The sequence below is a fragment of the Numenius arquata genome, chromosome 21 (genome assembly GCF_964106895.1).
Source record: "Numenius arquata chromosome 21, bNumArq3.hap1.1, whole genome shotgun sequence".
Classification (NCBI taxonomy): Eukaryota; Metazoa; Chordata; class Aves; order Charadriiformes; family Scolopacidae; genus Numenius; species Numenius arquata.
Genome location: NC_133596.1, coordinates 3,345,981 through 3,364,381, shown reverse-complemented (window position 1 = coordinate 3,364,381; position 18,401 = coordinate 3,345,981). Strand labels below are relative to the sequence as shown.

The 18,401-nt window shown below is 52.4% G+C and overlaps 1 protein-coding gene across 3 annotated transcripts in view; it reads left to right on the top strand.

Annotated features, from left to right (window-relative positions):
- The window catches only part of EPB41 (erythrocyte membrane protein band 4.1), a 55,258-nt gene extending 45,864 nt beyond the window's left edge, over positions 1-9,394 (top strand). For all 3 annotated transcript variants that reach the window (XM_074161854.1, XM_074161852.1, XM_074161860.1), the window contains 5 exons: positions 1,884-2,012; positions 4,208-4,309; positions 4,795-4,875; positions 6,639-6,746; positions 7,623-9,394. In XM_074161854.1, coding sequence (XP_074017955.1) covers positions 1,884-2,012; positions 4,208-4,309; positions 4,795-4,875; positions 6,639-6,737 — 411 coding nt within the window. In that variant the 3' untranslated portion in view covers positions 6,738-6,746; positions 7,623-9,394. The remainder of the gene's footprint in view (positions 1-1,883; positions 2,013-4,207; positions 4,310-4,794; positions 4,876-6,638; positions 6,747-7,622) is intronic.
- Positions 9,395-18,401: the final 9,007 nt, after the last annotated feature.

Genomic DNA, 18,401 nt, shown 5'->3' with positions numbered 1-18,401 from the left:
CGCTCTCTTTCTCTCTCTCTCCTTGGCCTTTTTTTTGTTGTTTTTTTTTTTTTTTCTGATGTTGGTTTTTTTTTTTTTTCTGTTTTTTTTTTTTTTTCCTTTTTTTTCTTCTTTTTGTGTGTGTATTCATTTCTTTTTAGAAAATGAGTGACTTTCCCTCCAGAGAGGATGTGGCTGCAGTGCCAGAGAGGAGCAGTGTTAACACTGGCTTGGCGCGGGAGGGCTCAAAGCAGTCGGTAGCTTTTAGTGACACCCCAGTGCCACCCGCCCCAGAGCCTTCTCCCGGCTGGGACTTTGCTGCTTCCTCCCTGAGCAGCCAGGAGGAGGAGGAGGAGGAGGAGAAAGAGGAGGAGGAGGAAGCAGCTCCCAGCCTCCCCGCGAGCGAGGAGGACCTGAGATGTGGAAAGGGGGTTTGTGCAGCTGCGGAGAAGGACTGGGAGCTCTCGGAGCCCCCCGCCAGCCCCGCCGCACCTCCCCGGCAGCCCTGGGGAGGAGAGGAGGAGGAGGAGGAGGTGGTGGCGGAGGATGGCGAAGACAGATTTGCCTTTAGAAAGCTAAATGGCGAGTGGCACGACTCAGATGTTAATAACGGGCTGCCGGCGGTCATTCGCTGCTTCCAGGTAGTGAGTCCCAGCGCCTGCTCCCCCAAACCCCCCCCCTCTGCCGGCTTTGGACTGGGACCCCAAACACTGCAGCAAGCAGGTGCCACGCACCCCGAGAGGAGTTGTGTTTGCTTGGCTCGGACTCGGGCTCAGAGCTAATTAGCCGGTTAATCTCCTGCAGTCGGTGCACACGAGCGAGCCCCTCTCAATTTATCTTTGCATTAAAGACCAGCCCTTCTCAATTTATCTTTGTGTTAAACACATTTGCCGCAGCGCAAGGCCCTTTGCCTGTCTCGGATCAAAGCGTCCTGTTGCATCCCCCCCCCCCAAAAAAAAAAAAAAGGGAAATATTTAGGCTCCAAAGGCATGTAATTTTAGTTCCTTAAGGTTTTTGCCATCTCTTGCTATCCCGGAGGCTGAGCCTCAGCGCAGCAGAACAAATTTGAAGCGCTGTCAAACGTGCTTTTCCATCGTGAGCGTGGGCTTTGATGTCCCCTTTTCTGCGCCCCACCGTGGGAGAGAGATTTTTGGTTTTTTTTGCCTGCTTCAGTGTTGATATTAATTGCTTACGGTCAAATTAGACGTCCCCTTCCCCCTGCTAACAATCACGGTGGCATCCGCCAGGTCTGGGGACGGTGAGCAGCGATCGAGCCCTCGGGGAAAACACTGTGGGTCTGAACTAACTCTGTCTTCTTCTGGATAATTAATTATCAGGTGGTGGAACAGCTGATTTCTCTCCCCCCCCCCCCTTCATTTCTCTTTTGAGATGTCATGTTTCTGGTTTGTCTGACATTGATTTAATAAAAGTTCAAGACGATCTAGGATCTGATGAGGCTTTTTAATAATAGTGTGTTTCACTTGCAGTCAGGATAAAGCTTCTCAGCCATGATCAAGTCTTTATTTGCCCGGGGTTTGGGTTAATCTTGACATTGTCATCAGTAGATGGGGGTCATCTTTTACTGGCAGCTGGCAATGAGCTTCTAATAATTAGAAAGTTAATAATCAGTGGAGACAGTTTCTTTGTGGTATTGTGACACACTGATTAAACCCTTAAAGCCTGGCTTGGGCTGACCCCAGGGCACGCCGTCTCCGTTTAATCCTCACGCATGATCTCTGCCCTCCGAGCAGTGTGTCCTGCCCGAGGCTTAACACCAAACGTTTCCAGGCTGACCTTGGTTCCCGCAGCGCTTTTATCAGATCAGTGTCAGAACGTTTGCCAGCAGCACGGTCTGGAAACGCCAACCGAGTCTTTACGGAGCTGTTTTTAACCCTGTCTCGCAGCCACCTCTGGTGAAGACACAGACCGTCACCATCTCCGACGTGTCCAGCGCCGTCAAAAGCGAAATTCCCACGAAAGAAGTCCCCATCGTCCACACGGAGACCAAGACCATCACCTACGAAGCTGCACAGGTAAGGTGTGTTCTGATTCGTTTTCCAGGGGCTTAATTAAACTCAACTAAGCGTTTTGTTTCCGAATCCTGCGATGAGACAGCAGCACCTGCCGTTCTCCAAGCACCTGAGTCCCAGCACAGAAGTTACGGATTATATTTCCAGGTGCAGCTGGTATTTTTAGAGGAGCAGTGGTTTGATTATCCCTGAAGTTTAATATTTTTTTTTTTTTTTCCAGCATGCAAATAGAATTTATCTTCAGCCACTGGTGCCTTTGGGATGTGGATTAGACTGTACAGGGTTAACCTGACTTGGCCTTTTTTCTGCAGGAGATGCCTTGTCTTGCGTTCCTCGACTCTCCTTGCTGTTTATGCCTCTTCAGAATGTGGTTTATAAATGGTTTTGAAAACATTTGTGGGTTTTCCTTTAGGATTCAACCCTGAAACAGGTGTTGAAAAGCAAAAGTATCGTATAAATCCTGCTTCGGCAGGGGAGTTGGACTAGATGATCTTTATGGTCCCTTCCAACTCTAAAAAATTCAGTGAAAATTCAGTGAAATAAAATGCAACCAGAGCGGGTATGTGGGGATTGGAAACGAGAAATGTTAGTGGAGTGATACCAACATATGCAGTTAATGCTGAGATTAAAATTAATCTTCAGTCTAAAATAGGTTTTATTTACCTGTTTGAGAATTTGGAGCCTGTGTTAGCCTGGGTTTGTCATAGCTGTGGTTGTTAGAAGCAGCCAATGCTCTGCTGTTGGAGTGTGGTGACTGTGGGACGTAGGTCCGGGTGCAGGTATCCCGTGGACTGTGCTTGTATAATTTGGGATTCCCGAGGAATCGGGGGCTGCTCAGCATCCTCCCGATGGCGGGAGCAGAGGGGATGTTCAGACGTGCTGCACCGGGCGGTGCTGAGCATCGCCCTGTTTCTCAGCGAGTGATTAGATGGACAGAGGAGCTTTGCTCTGGTTACTGCTGTTACCGTTTCCAACTGGGAAATGAAAAGGAAAAGTGTGTCTCCGGGGCTGGGAGAAGTCGGTGTTGCGTGCACCGGCTTGTGACGCGCCATGAGATTTCTTCCAGTCTGTGGAAAATGGTCCCACCTTGTGGTAACTCCAGATATCGTCCCACTGCCGTGCTGGGGATGCTGCCCAGCCTTCCATAGCGGGGAATCCGAAGGGAGACACGGCCGGGATGAGTTTGCAGGGTAACTTATTTCAGGTTTTTCAGCAGACTTTGAAAGGTCAAATCGTGCAGGATGGGAACCAAGTACCCAACTATAAGCGTGGAGAAGAGAAGGCTCCAGGGAGACCTTAGAGCCCTTTCCAGTCCCTCAAGGGGCTCCAGGAAAGCTGGGGAGGGACTCTGGATCAGGGAGGGGAGCCATAGGAGGAGGGGGAAGGGTTTGACACTGAAAGAGGGGAGATGGAGATGAGATGTGGGGAAGGAATCCTTTGCTGTGAGGGTGGTGAGAGCCTGGCCCAGGTTGCCCAGAGAAGCTGTGGCTGCCCCATCCCTGGAGGGGTTCAAGGCCAGGTTGGAGGGGGCTTGGAGCAACCTGGTGTGGTGGGAGGTGTCCCTGCCCAGGGCAGGGGGTGGCACTGGATGGGCTTTAAGGTCCCTTCCAACCCAAACCATTCCATGATTCTATGATAAAAAAAAAATGTTCCTAGTTCAGCAGATATTTGGGCTTTCATTACTTCTACCATGAGTTTGAGAGTGATGCGCAAGGTGTTGTCAGGAGGGAGGAAGGGTAGAATCTTCTGAATCAGGTTGTCCTTCAGTCTCTCACAATTTGTGTACAAATCTCCGGGTTTGTGACCCTCCCTGGGTCCAGGTGGGTATATCTGGGAGATGTGTCTGCTTTGGTCTCCCTTTGTAGTCCAAAGGGATGGTCCTTGCCATGGGGGAGCATGACCACCACTTCAGTGTGCCCAGATTTGGGTATTTCCCAGCCCGCTTGGTCTGAGGGGTGTCATGGGTCCTGTCTGGATGATTTTGTGGGTCCTGCATTTCCAGCCTTAACGTCCAGGGTCTCTGTGCCGAGTCCTCGCGCAGCCGGACGCAGCTCGGTCTCTGCAGATCCGCTCTCTCCCACACTCCGTGACCGAGAGGAGTTCCTGTCCTCGGATTGTGTCCTGCTCTGTCCATGCGGAGTCCCTGTGTCTGTCCCCTCTGCCCACAGAGCCTCACGGCCTCTTCTTCTGTCCCACAGACGGATGGTGGCAATGGAGATTTGGACCCTGGCATCCTGCTGACCGCTCAGACCATCACTTCGGAAACCACCAGCAGCACCACCACCACACAGATCACAAAGGTGACGGCACGGCGACGTGATAAAACGACAACAACTAAAATAACAACACAATAGAGAGATGGGCAGGGTTAAATAATAGGGGGGGGGGGGGGGGAGAAAAGCTTAAACCCCAGTTCTTTTAAAAAAAAAAATGATTAATACCTGAAACAAAGCGTGAGGGTCCCATCTCTGCCTGCGTTAAGGCTGTAGGTTATGTATGAAGTGCGGGCTGTGACGTGGGCTCTGACTGTCCTGTGGGACAAGGGGAAAGAACTGTGCAGTGAGTCAAAGCTCTTCCCTGCCTCAGTTATGAGAAAAATGAATATTTGACAGGTTTTTTTTTTTTTTCCTTTGAGCGGCGGCAGTTTTCCCCCGTGATTCTGACACCGCGGTGACAGCAGGATTCGGTGCCGCTATTTTTGGATTCTGTCTTCGGACAGGGAGCCCCAATGCGCTCAAATTCCTTTCCGCTTCTAGACTAACGGTAGTTTTTCCTTCCGTACCAGACTGTAAAAGGTGGCATTTCGGAGACGCGGATCGAAAAGAGGATTGTCATCACGGGAGATGCGGATGTTGACCATGACCAGGTAGGAGGGTGGATGTGCATTTCGGTCACAACAACCCCAGACAGCGCTACAGGCTTGGGGCAGAGCGGCTGGAAAGCTGCCCGGCAGGAAAGGACCTGGGGGTGTTGGTGGACAGCCGGCTGAACATGAGCCAGCAGTGTGCCCAGGTGGCCAAGAAGGCCAACAGCATCCTGGCCTCTATCAGGAACAGCGTGGCCAGCAGGAGCCGGGCAGTGATGGTGCCTCTGGACTGGGCACTGGTGAGGCCTCACCTCCAGTGCTGTGTTCAGTTTTGGGCCCCTCACTACAGGAAGGACATTGAGCTGCTGGAGCGTGTCCAGAGGAGAGCCACCAAGCTGGTGGGGGGTCTGGAGAACAAGTCATATGAGGAGAGGCTGAGGGACCTGGGCATGTTTAGTTTGGAGAAGAGGAGGCTGAGGGGAGACCTCATTGCCCTCTACAACTACCTGAAAGGAGGGTGTAGAGAGGTGGGTGTTGGCCTCTTCTCCCAAGGGAATAATGACAGGAGCAGAGGGAATGGTCTGAAGTTGGGGCAGGGGAGGTTTACATTAGATATCAGGAAGAAAGACTTTACTGAGAGAGTGGTCAGGCACTGGAACAGCCTGCCCAGGGAGGTGGTGGAGTCGCCATCCCTGGAGATATTTAAGAAACGTGCAGATGTGGCACTTCAGGGCATGCTCTAGTGCCCGAGACTGTTGGGTTGTGTCTGTGGGTGGGTGTGGGGTGGGGTTGTGGGTGTTTGTTTTGTGTGGTTTTTGTTTGTGTTTGGTTTGTTTGTTTGTTTTTTGTTTTGGTTTGGTTTGGGTTTTTTTTGGTTGGACTCGATGATCTCAAAGGTCCCTTCCAACCAAGAAGAATTCTGTGATTCTGTGGTCCAGAAGAGCTTCTGGGAGCTGGCACAAAGTAGACAGGCTGCCTCTCCCATGACAGCCTCACCAGGAACCAACCTAGGGAAATTTTACCGGGGTAGAAATAAAACTTCAAAACTGATTTCAATAATAAACTCTTCTTTGCCAGCGTATAGGTGGGGCCAGCAGAGCTTCATTCTGCTCTGAAACTGGTGTTGGCAGCAAAGTTTTGATTCCAGGATTGGTTTGGACAAATGCAATTTAAAAAAAAAAAAAAAAAAAAAAAAAATCCACAAAAAAAAAAACCGAAATAAAAGTTTTCCTTGACATCTGCCTGATCTGCGTCAATTTTTCTGGTGACTTTGCGGCGCTGTTGCCGCTGTGCAGTGCCAGCAGTCATTTCACAGCACTCAGCACCTGCATTAAATCTCCTCGGCTTTATATGAAGCCTTTCTGATGAGTCAGCCTCGTTGGCCTCTAGCGTGCGTTGGATGATTTTTTTTTTATCGTCATCAGAGAATTCGACTTTGAATTTAATTTTAGCGGCGAGTATCGTGGGGGCTGGAGAATAGTCCTACGACAAGAACTAGTTTATCAATTCCAAAGGAAAAACCGTCTGAGGAGATGTCTGAAATGTTCTCATCACGCTGGCTGGAAGAACAAACAGGGTTTGCTTAATAGTCCTCATCCATCTTCTGCCACGGGGCAGCGGAGAGATGTGGGGTATTCTTAGAAAACAGCTTTTCCTCTTGGAAATAATCTAATTCTACCAGAAGTGGTATTAGATGTGCCACCAAACCGTGCAGGCTGAAGTTGAATCACTTTTCTTTTTCTCTCCCCGGAGGTAGAAGCGGTCTCTGGTCCCCGAGGACCCCGGGGGACGTGGGTCACGCTCTGAAATGGGGTCTCTTTCAGGTTCTGGCGCAGGCCATCAAGGCGGCCAAGGAGCAGCACCCCGACATGTCGGTGACCAAAGTGGTGGTGCACCAGGAGACCGAGATCGCGGAGGAGTAGCGGGGCTGCGTAAGTAGGGACCCCATTTACATGTGGGTGCTGGGGGCTGTTACCCCCACCCCCCCCCAAGGGCAGGGGGCTTCATCCCCACACAGTGAGGTTTGGCTAAATATGGTCAAAGTTTAAGCAAAATTATTATTTTTTAGCTGCTGAGTCCCACTCAGGCTGTTCCTATTAAATCATTTAAGCCGTCACAAATACAGACTAATCCTGCAGTGGAAATGAGCCAGAAAAGACTAAAAGAAGGTACCTGGCTCCTGCGATGAGGTGGTTTTGCTTTCCCAAGCACCTTGGATGCCCCAGCAGCACCCTGAGCTGTAGGTTCCATGTAGGTCCCTGCCTGTCCCAGTGCCAGGTGACCCCCTGAGCTGGACCCCAAGCTCCTGACTTGCCCAGAAAGATCCCTTTTCCACAGTTTTGATGGTTTTGGGAAAGCTGCTCGAGGAATCTGGGAGCTCAGTGCTGTAAAGCCCGTCCTGCCTTGGTGATGCCGGTGTCACCCAAATCGGTGTCATGCGTGTGTCCTGCCCCATCCCAACAAAACTGGTACTTGCAGAAGTTTGGGAGGTGGAACAAGATGTTGTAAGGCGAGAGGAGAGACAGCACGGTTTAACAGATGCTGTGCTTGAGCTTTTTAACTGTCCAAACCTAAATACAAATGGGAAAGGTCTCTCCTAAGCGTTCCTGGACTTGGAGCTCTTCAAACGTGGTCCCTCAGGGGTGGGAGCAGGACATCGGTTGTGCCAGGGGGTGGCTCTGAGCCTCAACTCCTGCCACTGATGGTAACTCATCTTCTGATTTCGGGTCTCCAATGGATACAGGTTCCTCTCTTTCCCAAAACCTGGCTGGTGGCAGCTGTAACTCACCCTGTTCCTTTCTTTCTAGGACGTGTTCCTGCCAGACACAACACCAGGAAAAAAGAAACCCAGCAGAACTATCAAGAACCTACCTGGAGCACAAAGACCTCGGATTTCCAAGACTTGACGCTCAGAGACATTCATATCATTTATTAGGAGTTGCGCTTTGACATTTTACTTGGGATTTTTCCAGACTCCACTGGATCCTATTGGATATAGATTTTTTTTTTTTTTGTTGTTTTATATATATATAGTGACAAAAGTATGCCATATTTCTAACTGTACTGAATATTTTTTACAGGTTTTTTTTCAATTTTGCATTCCCTCTCACGCATAGCCTCTTCAGATACAGACCCGGACACACCTCGCAGGGCTCAAAGGGTCGCTTTTTTTAAGTCCTATTCCCTCCGCCTCGTCAGGGATAACGGAGATAAGCCACATCCGTGCAGATTCCGAGCGCGGGATCCCTACACGCCTTCAAAAAAGCCATGGGTCCTTCTGCCGGGACAGTCAGTTTCAAACAGTCAGACTTCATTTTTTTTTTTTGTGCAGCATTTCCGATTGCCTCTTGATTATTATTATTATTAATTATTATTATTTTTAGCTCTAGGGAGCTTGAGACTCCGGCCGCGATCCCTGGGCGTGGGGAGCAGAGCTGCTGCCTCCGTTCCCGGTTCCCTCCCCGTTGGGTTTCAGGCCCCCGACGTGTGAACCCCGTAGGGTTTTGTGGTGTAGCCTATGCACACATCCCGGTAGCTGACTAGGTTTAAGGAATACTGGAAGTTGCTTCGAGTATCTTATACTGTGAATTTTAGAGCTTTAAGAGGACTGTGATAGCAGCTCGCCTTCCTCCCGTGTGTCTCTGCCGAGTGCTCCCTACCCCTTTGTGTTTTCTAGATGCCATTAAATTAAAAAAAGCCCTTAGAAGTGTGCGTTTAAGGTGTTTGGACTCTGAATGCTATTAAGGTAGGCTTATGCAGCATTCACAGGAACTGATTTTTATTTTTTTTTTCCAGTGTCATAGTTTTTCATTTGTTTGTGTTCATGATTTCTAAATTAGGGTTGGTTTTGTTTTTTGTTTGTTTTTTTTTTTTTGTAATGGGTTGTGGTTTTTTTTTTTCCCCTCCCCTCACAGTGCTATTTAAAAGTAAACACTTTACCCCCATACCAGGGCATATATCCTACTATCAGTTAATTTAAAATCCTGTAGACAGTCCTTCCTCGGGCTGCAAGCTGTGTTTGGAGAGGCTGAACAAGAAATCTTAGGAGGTGTCGGGTGTTGCTGGTCGTGATGGAGCCCAACCCACGTGGAAAGTGCTGCCACCCCCTTTTCCACGCTGGCTTAAGGGTCTGCGCTTCTTTTGGCTTCGTGACCGCCTTGCTGGAATGAAATACCGGGGTTGGCGTCTGTGTCCTTAGCCTGAGCTTACAGACCACCAGAGCCACCTCCAGCACGGTGGAAATGACCAGGAAACAGCTTTTCTGGGGCTGGATGCTCTTCCCTCCGGGGCTCCGGGGGCTGAGCTCGCGCTGCTGCTTTCTGAGCTTCCTGGAAATGTTCTAATCGTGCCCTGGTTTCTCCTTCCAGCATTTAAATTTGAGAAGAAAAAAAAAAAAAAAAAAAAAACAACAATAGAATGGAGCTTTGTAGAGTCTGCCCAGACACTCGTGAACACTTTTGAGGTTGTGATTTTATTTTTATTTTTTTTTTAAATATATATACATAGCGTGGCACATTGGTAGCTGAGGGCAGGGAGTGCTCTGCTGCTGCTCCTCGGTCGAGGATGGGAAGAAAATGGCAATAAAAAAAAAAAAAAAAAAGCGCTCTCTGCTATTTTAAATTTGAATAATGTGTTTCAGAAGTCACTGGATTTAGCTCAGGCTGCAACGACGTGCTGTTTAGCTGCAAACAGGCTTCGAACTACACTGGGGCTAGTGTAGCTTCGCCGATTCAGGTGCAATTTTAATTAAGCTGTCAGTATTGATTGGAGACGATGCTGAAAACGCTGGAGCTGCTGGATTATTGCTTCCTTTGAGCCTTGCTGGCGGTAGGTCCTCCTCGGTCTCCAGCCTTCCCGTGCCGGTGGCTGCTTCCCGGGCTGCGCTGGGTGCGTGGTCCCCTCCTGGGATGCTCTGGGTACCGGGCATCCTGCTCGGGGGATGCAGGGAGTCCTGGGCTCCACAGCTGTAGTGTAGAGAATAACTCCTCCTATTTATGTCTGAACAGCCCTTTCCTTCCTTTATTCTGCAACGCGGATCCTTTAACAGGTCTGTGTCCCTGCTGTCCTCAACTTAGTTGGGTAACGCTTGCCTTAAACGGCCCTCGTCCCTCTGGCGATGTCCCTGCTCCGGGAATTTAGCTTTTTGCCACTCGGTCCCTTTCTTCGCGCCCCGTAGCAGGTACCTGAGGAGTAACCAGGGACGCTGGGGCATCATTAAAAGGATTTCTCAGCTCTACCAGACAAAGCCAGTGTGAGAAGTTTAAGTTTGTCCATAGCACTTAAAGGCACTTGGCTGTCGGGAGGATTCAGGGGAAGGTGACGTGAGGCTGAAGCTTGGCCCTGGGTGTTGAGGTGGGGTGTCCCGTGCCCCGAGCACGATGAGCGGGACAAAACACCCCAAAAAGGGGATTTCTGGGGTGAGAAATCTGCTGGCACAAGAGGTGGTTCCTTTCCGAAAGGATGTGCTCACCGTGGCTGCGTACGTCCCTTTTTAAGGCCCCATAGCTTAGAACAACCTTATTTTTATTTTTATTTTCCTGGATTTTGGGTGGCTGTTTCCTGGTTGTTCATTCTCACACACACCCCTCCCCCCCCTAAGTTTTTCCTTCTCCTCGAGTATTTTAAACAACTTTTCGCCTCGTCTGACCTTTGCCATCGCCCTCCTCTCACCCCGCGGGGGGGTTTCCAGCCCTGCTGACCCTCTCCGTGCAGCGCCCGAGCCCCGGAGCCGGACCGGAGAGAGATGGCAGCCTGGGGAGAAGATAAAAGTTAAAAGCAGAAGAAGCTTCTTCCATCCTCAGCCGGGGCTGCCCCTTCCACCTCCGACAGGGTTTTTAAAATCCTCGGCTCTCGGCGTGCGGTGTTATTTCTAGGGACAAACCAGCTAAGTAAGGTCTATTTATATGAATGTTCCCAGCTCTTCCCACTCCACAAATTCACCCAGAGACTGTCTTGATTGTATAATATACATTATATGGAAGCTATTTATATATGAATGAATGTTTTTATAGAAAGGAAGGCAAGGAGCGCGTGTTCTCCCCTCCATTAAACTGGAACGGCAGCTCCGGTGGCCAGACAGCAATCTCTGACCAACACGGATGCGTTAGCAAAGGACCGACTGATTTCTGGTTTTAATAAACTGTGGTTTGCTGATTTTCCTAATTGTACAATTACCTTAAGAGGTGGTAGTGTCCCAGCCTTAGAGATGAAACTTGTAAAAAAAAAAATAAAAAAAAAAATAAAAGGAAATAATTTAGTTGAGAATATGAAGGAGCTTTGTAAAATTTTTTTAAGGCAATTGTGAATTGTCTAGGCTAGCCATTTACACTCTTCTTTATAAAAATAGGAACTTTTAAACTTGGCAAATCTTTATAGATTGACTAGTGATGGGAGCTGTTATTTTGGATTTTCATAGTAAAGCAAAGGGAAAGTTGCTGTAGCATTTAGACAGACGTTAAGTGTTCAGTATTGCTTCTTGTATTGCATTTTTCAATAAATTTTCAAACAAAACTCTTTCCCTGGCCCTGAAGCCTTTTTTTCTCGCCCTCCTCCAGGTCTCTCCCAGCCTAACCCAGCTTTTTTTTTTTTCCCCCTTGTCCTGTCTCATTTTTTTCTGGCAGCAGCATCGTTAGGAGGGACAGAAATACCCAGCAGAAAGCTGACGGGGCACCTTGGCCACCAGCCCGGCAGAGAACAAAATCCAGTTGGCCCAGTTAGGGCACGGAGCTGGATGGGGAGAGCATCCCTGCAGGCAGGGGTAGCCCCGGAGCCACCCCACCCCCCCCGTGCCTCAGTTTCCCCAGCAGAGAGAAAGGGAGGGGTCACACCACCCCATTGTGGTTCATGCCCGTGTCTATATGCGCTTGTGAAAAGCAGCATTAATTCAAATTGCTCCAGAGACAAGTGATGGCATCAGGGCAGCGGCCACCACGGCGTCGTTACCCCGAGCCAGCACGGGCTGTCGCACTCGGCTTGGGCAGCCCCGGGCGCCTCGTCATGTCCAAGCTAATTAGGGGCATGGCAAAATGAGCTTTAAATAACCCTGTTCCAGAGAGCTGGGGCTTGACGAGGTCCCAGCTCCTTTAGACGAGGCGCTGGAGCGATGAGCCCCAGCCAGACAGGAGCCAAGTGACGTAGCGTTGGGGGACAAACAGCCCAGAATCACAGATTCCTTCACAAAAATCACAGAATCGGAGTGGTTCAGGTTGGAAGGGACCTTAAAGACCATCCAGTCCCACCCCCTGCCCTGAGCGGGGACACCTCCCACCAGACCGATGCGCTCACACATAACGTATAAAAAATCAAGAATACGTAATTAAAATGTAAAATAAAAATAATCCTGATAATCCTGGCTGTCATGAAACAGCAGGGAAAATTCTGCTCGGTGCTTTGGTTTCAGCCCTGCAAGATCAGAGCCAGAAAACACAGAGTGATGGGTCTCCAGTATCTCCTGTTACTTGAAGTTATCTACTAGAAGCTTCTTTCGTTGGCATTAAGAAACAGCTTAATTACTCTGCTCGGCTGCACTTTGGGGTGTCAGCCCCCCCTCCCCCTGCACGCCCCCCCAGCAGCCAGTCAGCCAAGGCACCACCTGCCCCCTCTCCAAATTGCTGAGGGACATGGGTTAGTGGTGGCTTTGGCTGCGTCAGGTTGATGGTCGGACTCGATGATCCGAAAGGTCCCTTCCAACCCGGACGGTTCTGTGAATGATTTCAGGTCACCCCGGGAGCAGCTCTGGGCTCTGCCTGGCTCCGAGGAGCTGCTGCCCATCATCACCCACCGTCAGCCTCGGCCCCAGGGTGAGGGGACACCGAGCTGATGACCATCCCCGCTGCCCCTGCCCTCCCCAAGGGACTGTCCCCTCCCCGTTGCTGGCCCAGAGATGCTGCAGGGACATCGGTGGCACCAGGGACGTGGTCCCACGTGGCCCATCAGCCTGAGCCACGATGCTTTGCTGGGCAGGACCATTGCCATCGCGGGTGCAAAGCCACTCACAGCACAGGGGACGTTTGAGCCCCATCTCAAATGCCCAGGGGACGTTTGTCCCTTCCTCATTTCCCCAGGGGACAAGCGCAGGGACAGCAAACGCCAACCACGGATACTCAGCCATCGCCCTCTGCTCTGCCACCAAGTCCTGGGGCCATCAACCAGGAGACCACCACGATGGGAAAGGCATTTCCTTGAAGGTCTTTTTAGCTTCCCTTTTAGCCCCGTGCCTCAGTTTCTCTCCCCCCGGTCCCCCCCAAACTGCAGCGTCCGCCAAACCTGGAGCCCGGTGGCATTTTGCCTGGCTACAAGCAAGGGAAAACATCAGGCAAACAAACACCATGGCAATCTAGAGCGACCCAAATAAATAATAAAAAACCAACCCAAGCCCGTTGTCCCAACACCAGCAGAAGGCAGCAGCAGCCCGCAGGCTCTGAGCCCGGGCTCCTGGGTGGCCCCAGATCCCGCACCGAAGGCGGTGGCTCCATCTCAGAGGTCCCATCCTTTGGGAAGGAGCCACAAAAGCCGTTTCCCTTCATCACCCATCCCTGGTCCTTTCTCGGGTCTCCATCCCAGACCCCAACCCGGGACCGGGGGGAGCAGCCGTGACACCAGGAGGAGAAAGTTCCCATTCAAACACCAGTTTGTTCCAGCCCGGGCTATTTTTAGGTTGTTCCTCTGGTTTCGGGGGCTCGGGCAGTCAGTCGTGTTCCTGGCAGGTCATCGTGGTGCCCTGGGGTCGGGGCCGCTCTCAGGGCCCCGAGGGAAACCGCTGCAGGAGCCGGGCAAGCAGAGGGGGCGATTCCATCCCTTCCACACGGGAGAGCCCAGGGTGGGTTTGGGTCCAGGATAAACAGGGTGGAAAGGGAGGAATCGCATTTGCAATGGGCCAGGGAGGACACACCGGGCTCAGTCCTGAGCTCCGTAACTGGGGAAACTGAGGCACGGGGGAAAAGTCAAAGCTGGAGGTGGGGAGTGACCTCCTGTCCTGCAGCAGCCGCGTCGGTGGCACCAGGTTCATCCCTGCTTCGTCCCCATCCCACTGGGATTTGCATCGCTGCAGGACACCTGCAGGTCTGTGGGCACCACCCCCAGCAGCTCTTCGGGCTTGACGCTCCCCCAGGAGCTGCCCCCCAAGTCGCTTTGGGGGAGCAGAGCATCCCCACGGCTCTGCAGAGCACCCTGGGAGCACAACAACCCCTGGGAGGCTGGAAAACCGAATCAACAGGCACGATTACACCCCAGCGCACACCAGTACAGCCCAGTTGCTCCGCACTAGGCTTCCCAAACACCGCAGACCTGAAGTGGCACCTAAAAGTGGGGAAGCAGCAGCTCCCTGGCCAGAATCCAGCCCCTCCATCACCCCATGGAGCTGGACACACCGGCTGGATGCGTCCCACTGCCCTCGGCGAGTACCAGGGAACCGGCAGAGCTGCCGACGGCACGGGCACTGGTGCAAACCCACACCCAGACGCTCGCCCAGGACGATGCGGTGGGTGGGTGGCAGGTCCAGCACCCAGGGGACATCTTGGGTGGCCGTGGCATTTAGTGCCATGGGAGCTTTCTCCTGCAGGACACGTCCAGGAGCAGATCATGGCTCCTCTGTCCCCAGCTCCGGCAGCCCGAGGGGCTACATCTCATCTCCCAAAGGTGGCCGCAGGGCTCCTGCCTACCCCGGGACACTGAGGCTGGTCCAGGCTCCGTGGTCCGTGCAGGAGAGTCCTCAGGGATGCGGTGACCCGGGGACATTCCCGACCCACACCCTGCCCTGCCTCCACAGCAGCAACTCTTCAAGGCACAAACTGTCCCCTGCTGTCCCCAGCACACACACCCCACCAACCTTCTCCGGATGAGACAGTTTTCCTGGGGTAGAAATGGATTCCCAAAGCCCAAATTCCCAGCCCTTTAGTGCCCCAAGCCCCAGTTAACTCCTTGCATGCCAGACAGACCACATTATCCACGCATCCTTTCCTTCTCCCAGTTTGCCCCCAGAACGGACAGTGGTACCCGATGGACTCCCAGCCAAAACCCCGGAGATTTGGGCTCCGGTTGCAGGGATGGCGACAACAGCTGATGGGGGACGTTGGCTTCGGAGCTCAGCTCACTCTGTCCCACCCAGAACCAGCCCCAGGGGGATCGGCCCCTTTCTGCAGCAGAACCTGGAGAACCTGGGGTACCAGCGAGCCTGTGCAGGACACCCCCAAACCCACGAGAGCCAAAAAATAAAGCCAAAAAAATCATAATTAAGTAACTACCCCCAAACCCAGCCCAGCTCCAGCCCCGTCCTGGCTCCCTTGCCCAGGCAGCAGTGAGGTGGGTGCCCGTGGCTCAGCGTTGGCTCATAATGCGGAGAGGCACTTTGCATCGCACTTATTTCCATTTTTATTTCTTATTTTTTATTAAAATAAAGCACCCTCTATGCTTTGCCAAAAGGTCACAAGGCGTTATAGCACCGGGGAGCCCACCCGCAGCCCATCACCCCACGTAGGGGGTCCTCATCTTTAAACATAAAGGTGCAAAGCGCCGCATTATCGCCCGTCACACGTTGCGACGGCCCCAGCCTCAGCCCCGGCACAGAAAGCTCCGACACTTCATCTTCCCGGTGCCTCGGGAAGGAGATTTATAGCAGAGAGCACTCGCCCTAAATAATGCACCAACATTTGCATTCCCTGGCTGCGCTACAAGTGCACGGCCGCCAGCAGAGTGCTTTCCTTCGCATAGACTTTAAATCTTAAGGAAGGACTTACCGGGCAAGCAGACTCATGGCCGTGGCCTCCTTAGCTGTGGAGAGAGGAAGAGGAGGAAGGAGAAGAAGGAGGAGGAAGGGCTGCAAACCGGCTTGGTGGGACCTGGTGTGCTGAGCAGCATCAGGTGTGGGGTGGGAGCGATCGTCCCCCAGCTGCAGCCGATCTGGCCAAACGGGGACGTAGCTGTTTTCCTCCCAGGTTTGGGTCTAGATCCTTCACTATTGGGACCTGCTGCTTTTTTTGCTGTGCCTGCTCCAGCCCTTCTCTCTCCGTCCCCCCTTTTTGCCCCTTTGGGGGACATTTTTTTCAGCCAGCTCTGACCCTGCCCCATTTGAGCTTCGAGCTTCGTTGACTCACCTATGTGAGTTCCAGCTCCACGTAGGTGCCCTGTTAAAGTGGTGGTCGAAGGGCTGTTATTAACCCCCCCCCCCCCGCCTCCATCTCCCCTGGGGACAGAGGTGTCCCAGCAGTGAGCCTGGAGCCCCACAGACAGTGGCTGGGGTGGCCCTGGGCACGGGAGCCCCTCTTACAGCCGTTGGTGGGGGTCTGCACCTTCCCAGGGCATCTCTCCCACACACAACACGTGGCACTGGTTTCCCCCAATCCATTTTCCACGTTTTTCCCATTTTTGGCCCGAACTACAGCTGTCCCACAGCCGTGTGCCAGCCTAGAGGTCCCTTGGTGGTGCAGGGGGTAACTGCAATTAGCGGGGCCCCCTCTCCTGCCTCCGTCCTCCGCCCCAGTGGCTCAAGGGACACCCCGTGGTCACTCCTGGTCAGCCTGGATGGTCAGCGTTGGGGACAAGCCCGTTATTTTCTTCTGCTGGTATTTTTGGTGAAATCCCCCCTTCTCTTGGTAGGAATCTCCTCCTGCAGCCAGCACCTCCTGGGGTGGGGATACGCCGGTGGGTGATAACGGCTGGATATTTATAGAGCCAGTTCCTGGGCAGGATGGGAAGATACCGTCCAGCATCACCCTCCACGAGCCGCACAGTGTGACATCTCCAGTGCTTCCAGGATGGTTTAACTTCACAGCTCCGCAGCTGAGTGGGGTCAACGGAGGGATCCAGGGTGGACTTTTTGCTTTATTTTTAAATTTTTCCTTTTAACCCAGATCCATTCCTGCTGTTTCATTCCCAGCGCGCTGTGAGGACAGCACGGGGGTGAGAGCCTCCACGGTATCCATCTGTTGAAGCCAGCACTGTTAAAATCCCACAAACACTCTTGAAACCATGCCTGCCGGCAGAGCTGCAGGTGAGGAATGTGCAGATGATGCTCTCCCCAGAGAGAGCGTGGGTCTTCTCACCCTGCTGGGTTAATTAATCAAGCAGCTTTGCATTTTGAAACGATCCCTACATGGTTCAGCAATGCTTCCCTGGAGGATGCTGCTGCATCAGGCAGGAGGATGCCGGGGCAGGAGGAGGATGCTGTGGCAGGAGGAAGATGCCGGGGCAGGAGGAAGATGCTGGAGCAGGAGGAGGATGCTTGGAGCAGCAGGAGGATGCCGGAGCAGGAGGAAGATGTCGGAGCAGGAGGAGGATGCTGGAGCAGGCTCATGGTCCAGGCAGGAGATGTCGCAGGCAGGTTCCCCTCTCAACCCCCATCGTTTGCCACATTAAGTTGCAGCCGCTTCCCATGGTCGGGCTGAGCCCCAGCCAGAAAAACAAAGGGCGAAAATTAAAACAAAAGCCCCCAGCCCTGAGGCAGCTTCTGGCGCGGCTCCTTGTGTCCTTCTGGGCTCCAATTTCTTGCTGCTGGTTTCCGAAGCGTGGCCCAGGGCCCGGCGTTAGCTCTGGCTGCAGCTGGTTAAGCCCAAATGAAAAGTTATTTTCAGCTAAAAACAACCTCCTGGCACGTCCCCTGGGACGCTGCTTCGGGGCAGACCCCGCCGGTGACTTTTTGTTGTTGCTGTTTATTGCATTGAACCAGTGCCTAAATAATTTTGAGCTTAAACAGCCCAATAAATAGCCGAGCCCAGGGCTGGTATCGCTCCCAGCGAAGCCGTGGGGATGCTACCGACTTCCCAACCGCAGCCGTCGGCTCCGTCTCTGCCACCCTGCAAAGGGGGAGGCTGGTACCCAAACTTCTTGGGAGAGTTTGCCTTGGAAACAAAGACAGCTTTTTCTTGTAAAGCAGGAAAACAAAAAAAAAACACTGCAGGGGTGAGGGGGGGGAGCTTAGGGGTTATATTTTGGGAAAAGGGGGTTCAGCAGCCAGGGGGGGGTCTCGCATGGGGCAGGCAGGCACAGGGGAAGGTGGCGATGGGGCCAGATCTGCTTTGGGCAATAGGGTGGGAAGCAGATACCGCTCCCCTTTGAAAGACGAAATAGGAATTAAAATGAAAAAATAATAATAAAATTTGAAACAAGGGAGGAATTTTCAAAAAGGATTTTCAAAGGGAGGAAAAAAAATAATAGTTGTGGAAACCCTGACTTTTCTAAAACGAGCGAGGAGCGGTTTTGTTTCTTGTGGGCTTTAATCTGCCAAGCACTGGTGGTAACGCGGGGTGATGTGGAAGGTGATGACAGGCAGGCAAGAGACAACAGCATCGCCAGCACAACCCTCCCCGGCTCCCGCAGCTCCCTCCCCTGTCCCCAACCCCACGGGGTGACGAAAAGGGGTGACAAGAACCCCTGGTCAGGGACGGTTCCCCTCTGCCTAGTCCCAGCCCTGGGGGACGTTGGTCTCCGAGCTGCTGGGAACAGATTTTTGCCAGAAAAGGCAGTTTCCAAGGCATTCTGCAGGGATGTTTTGGTCTGGAGAAAGACGTTGTCCCTGAGGTTTGCAAGGTCCAAGGCTCTGTGCTCACTTCAGACCGGAGAGAGGGAGAAGCAGAGACAGGAATAAAAAAACC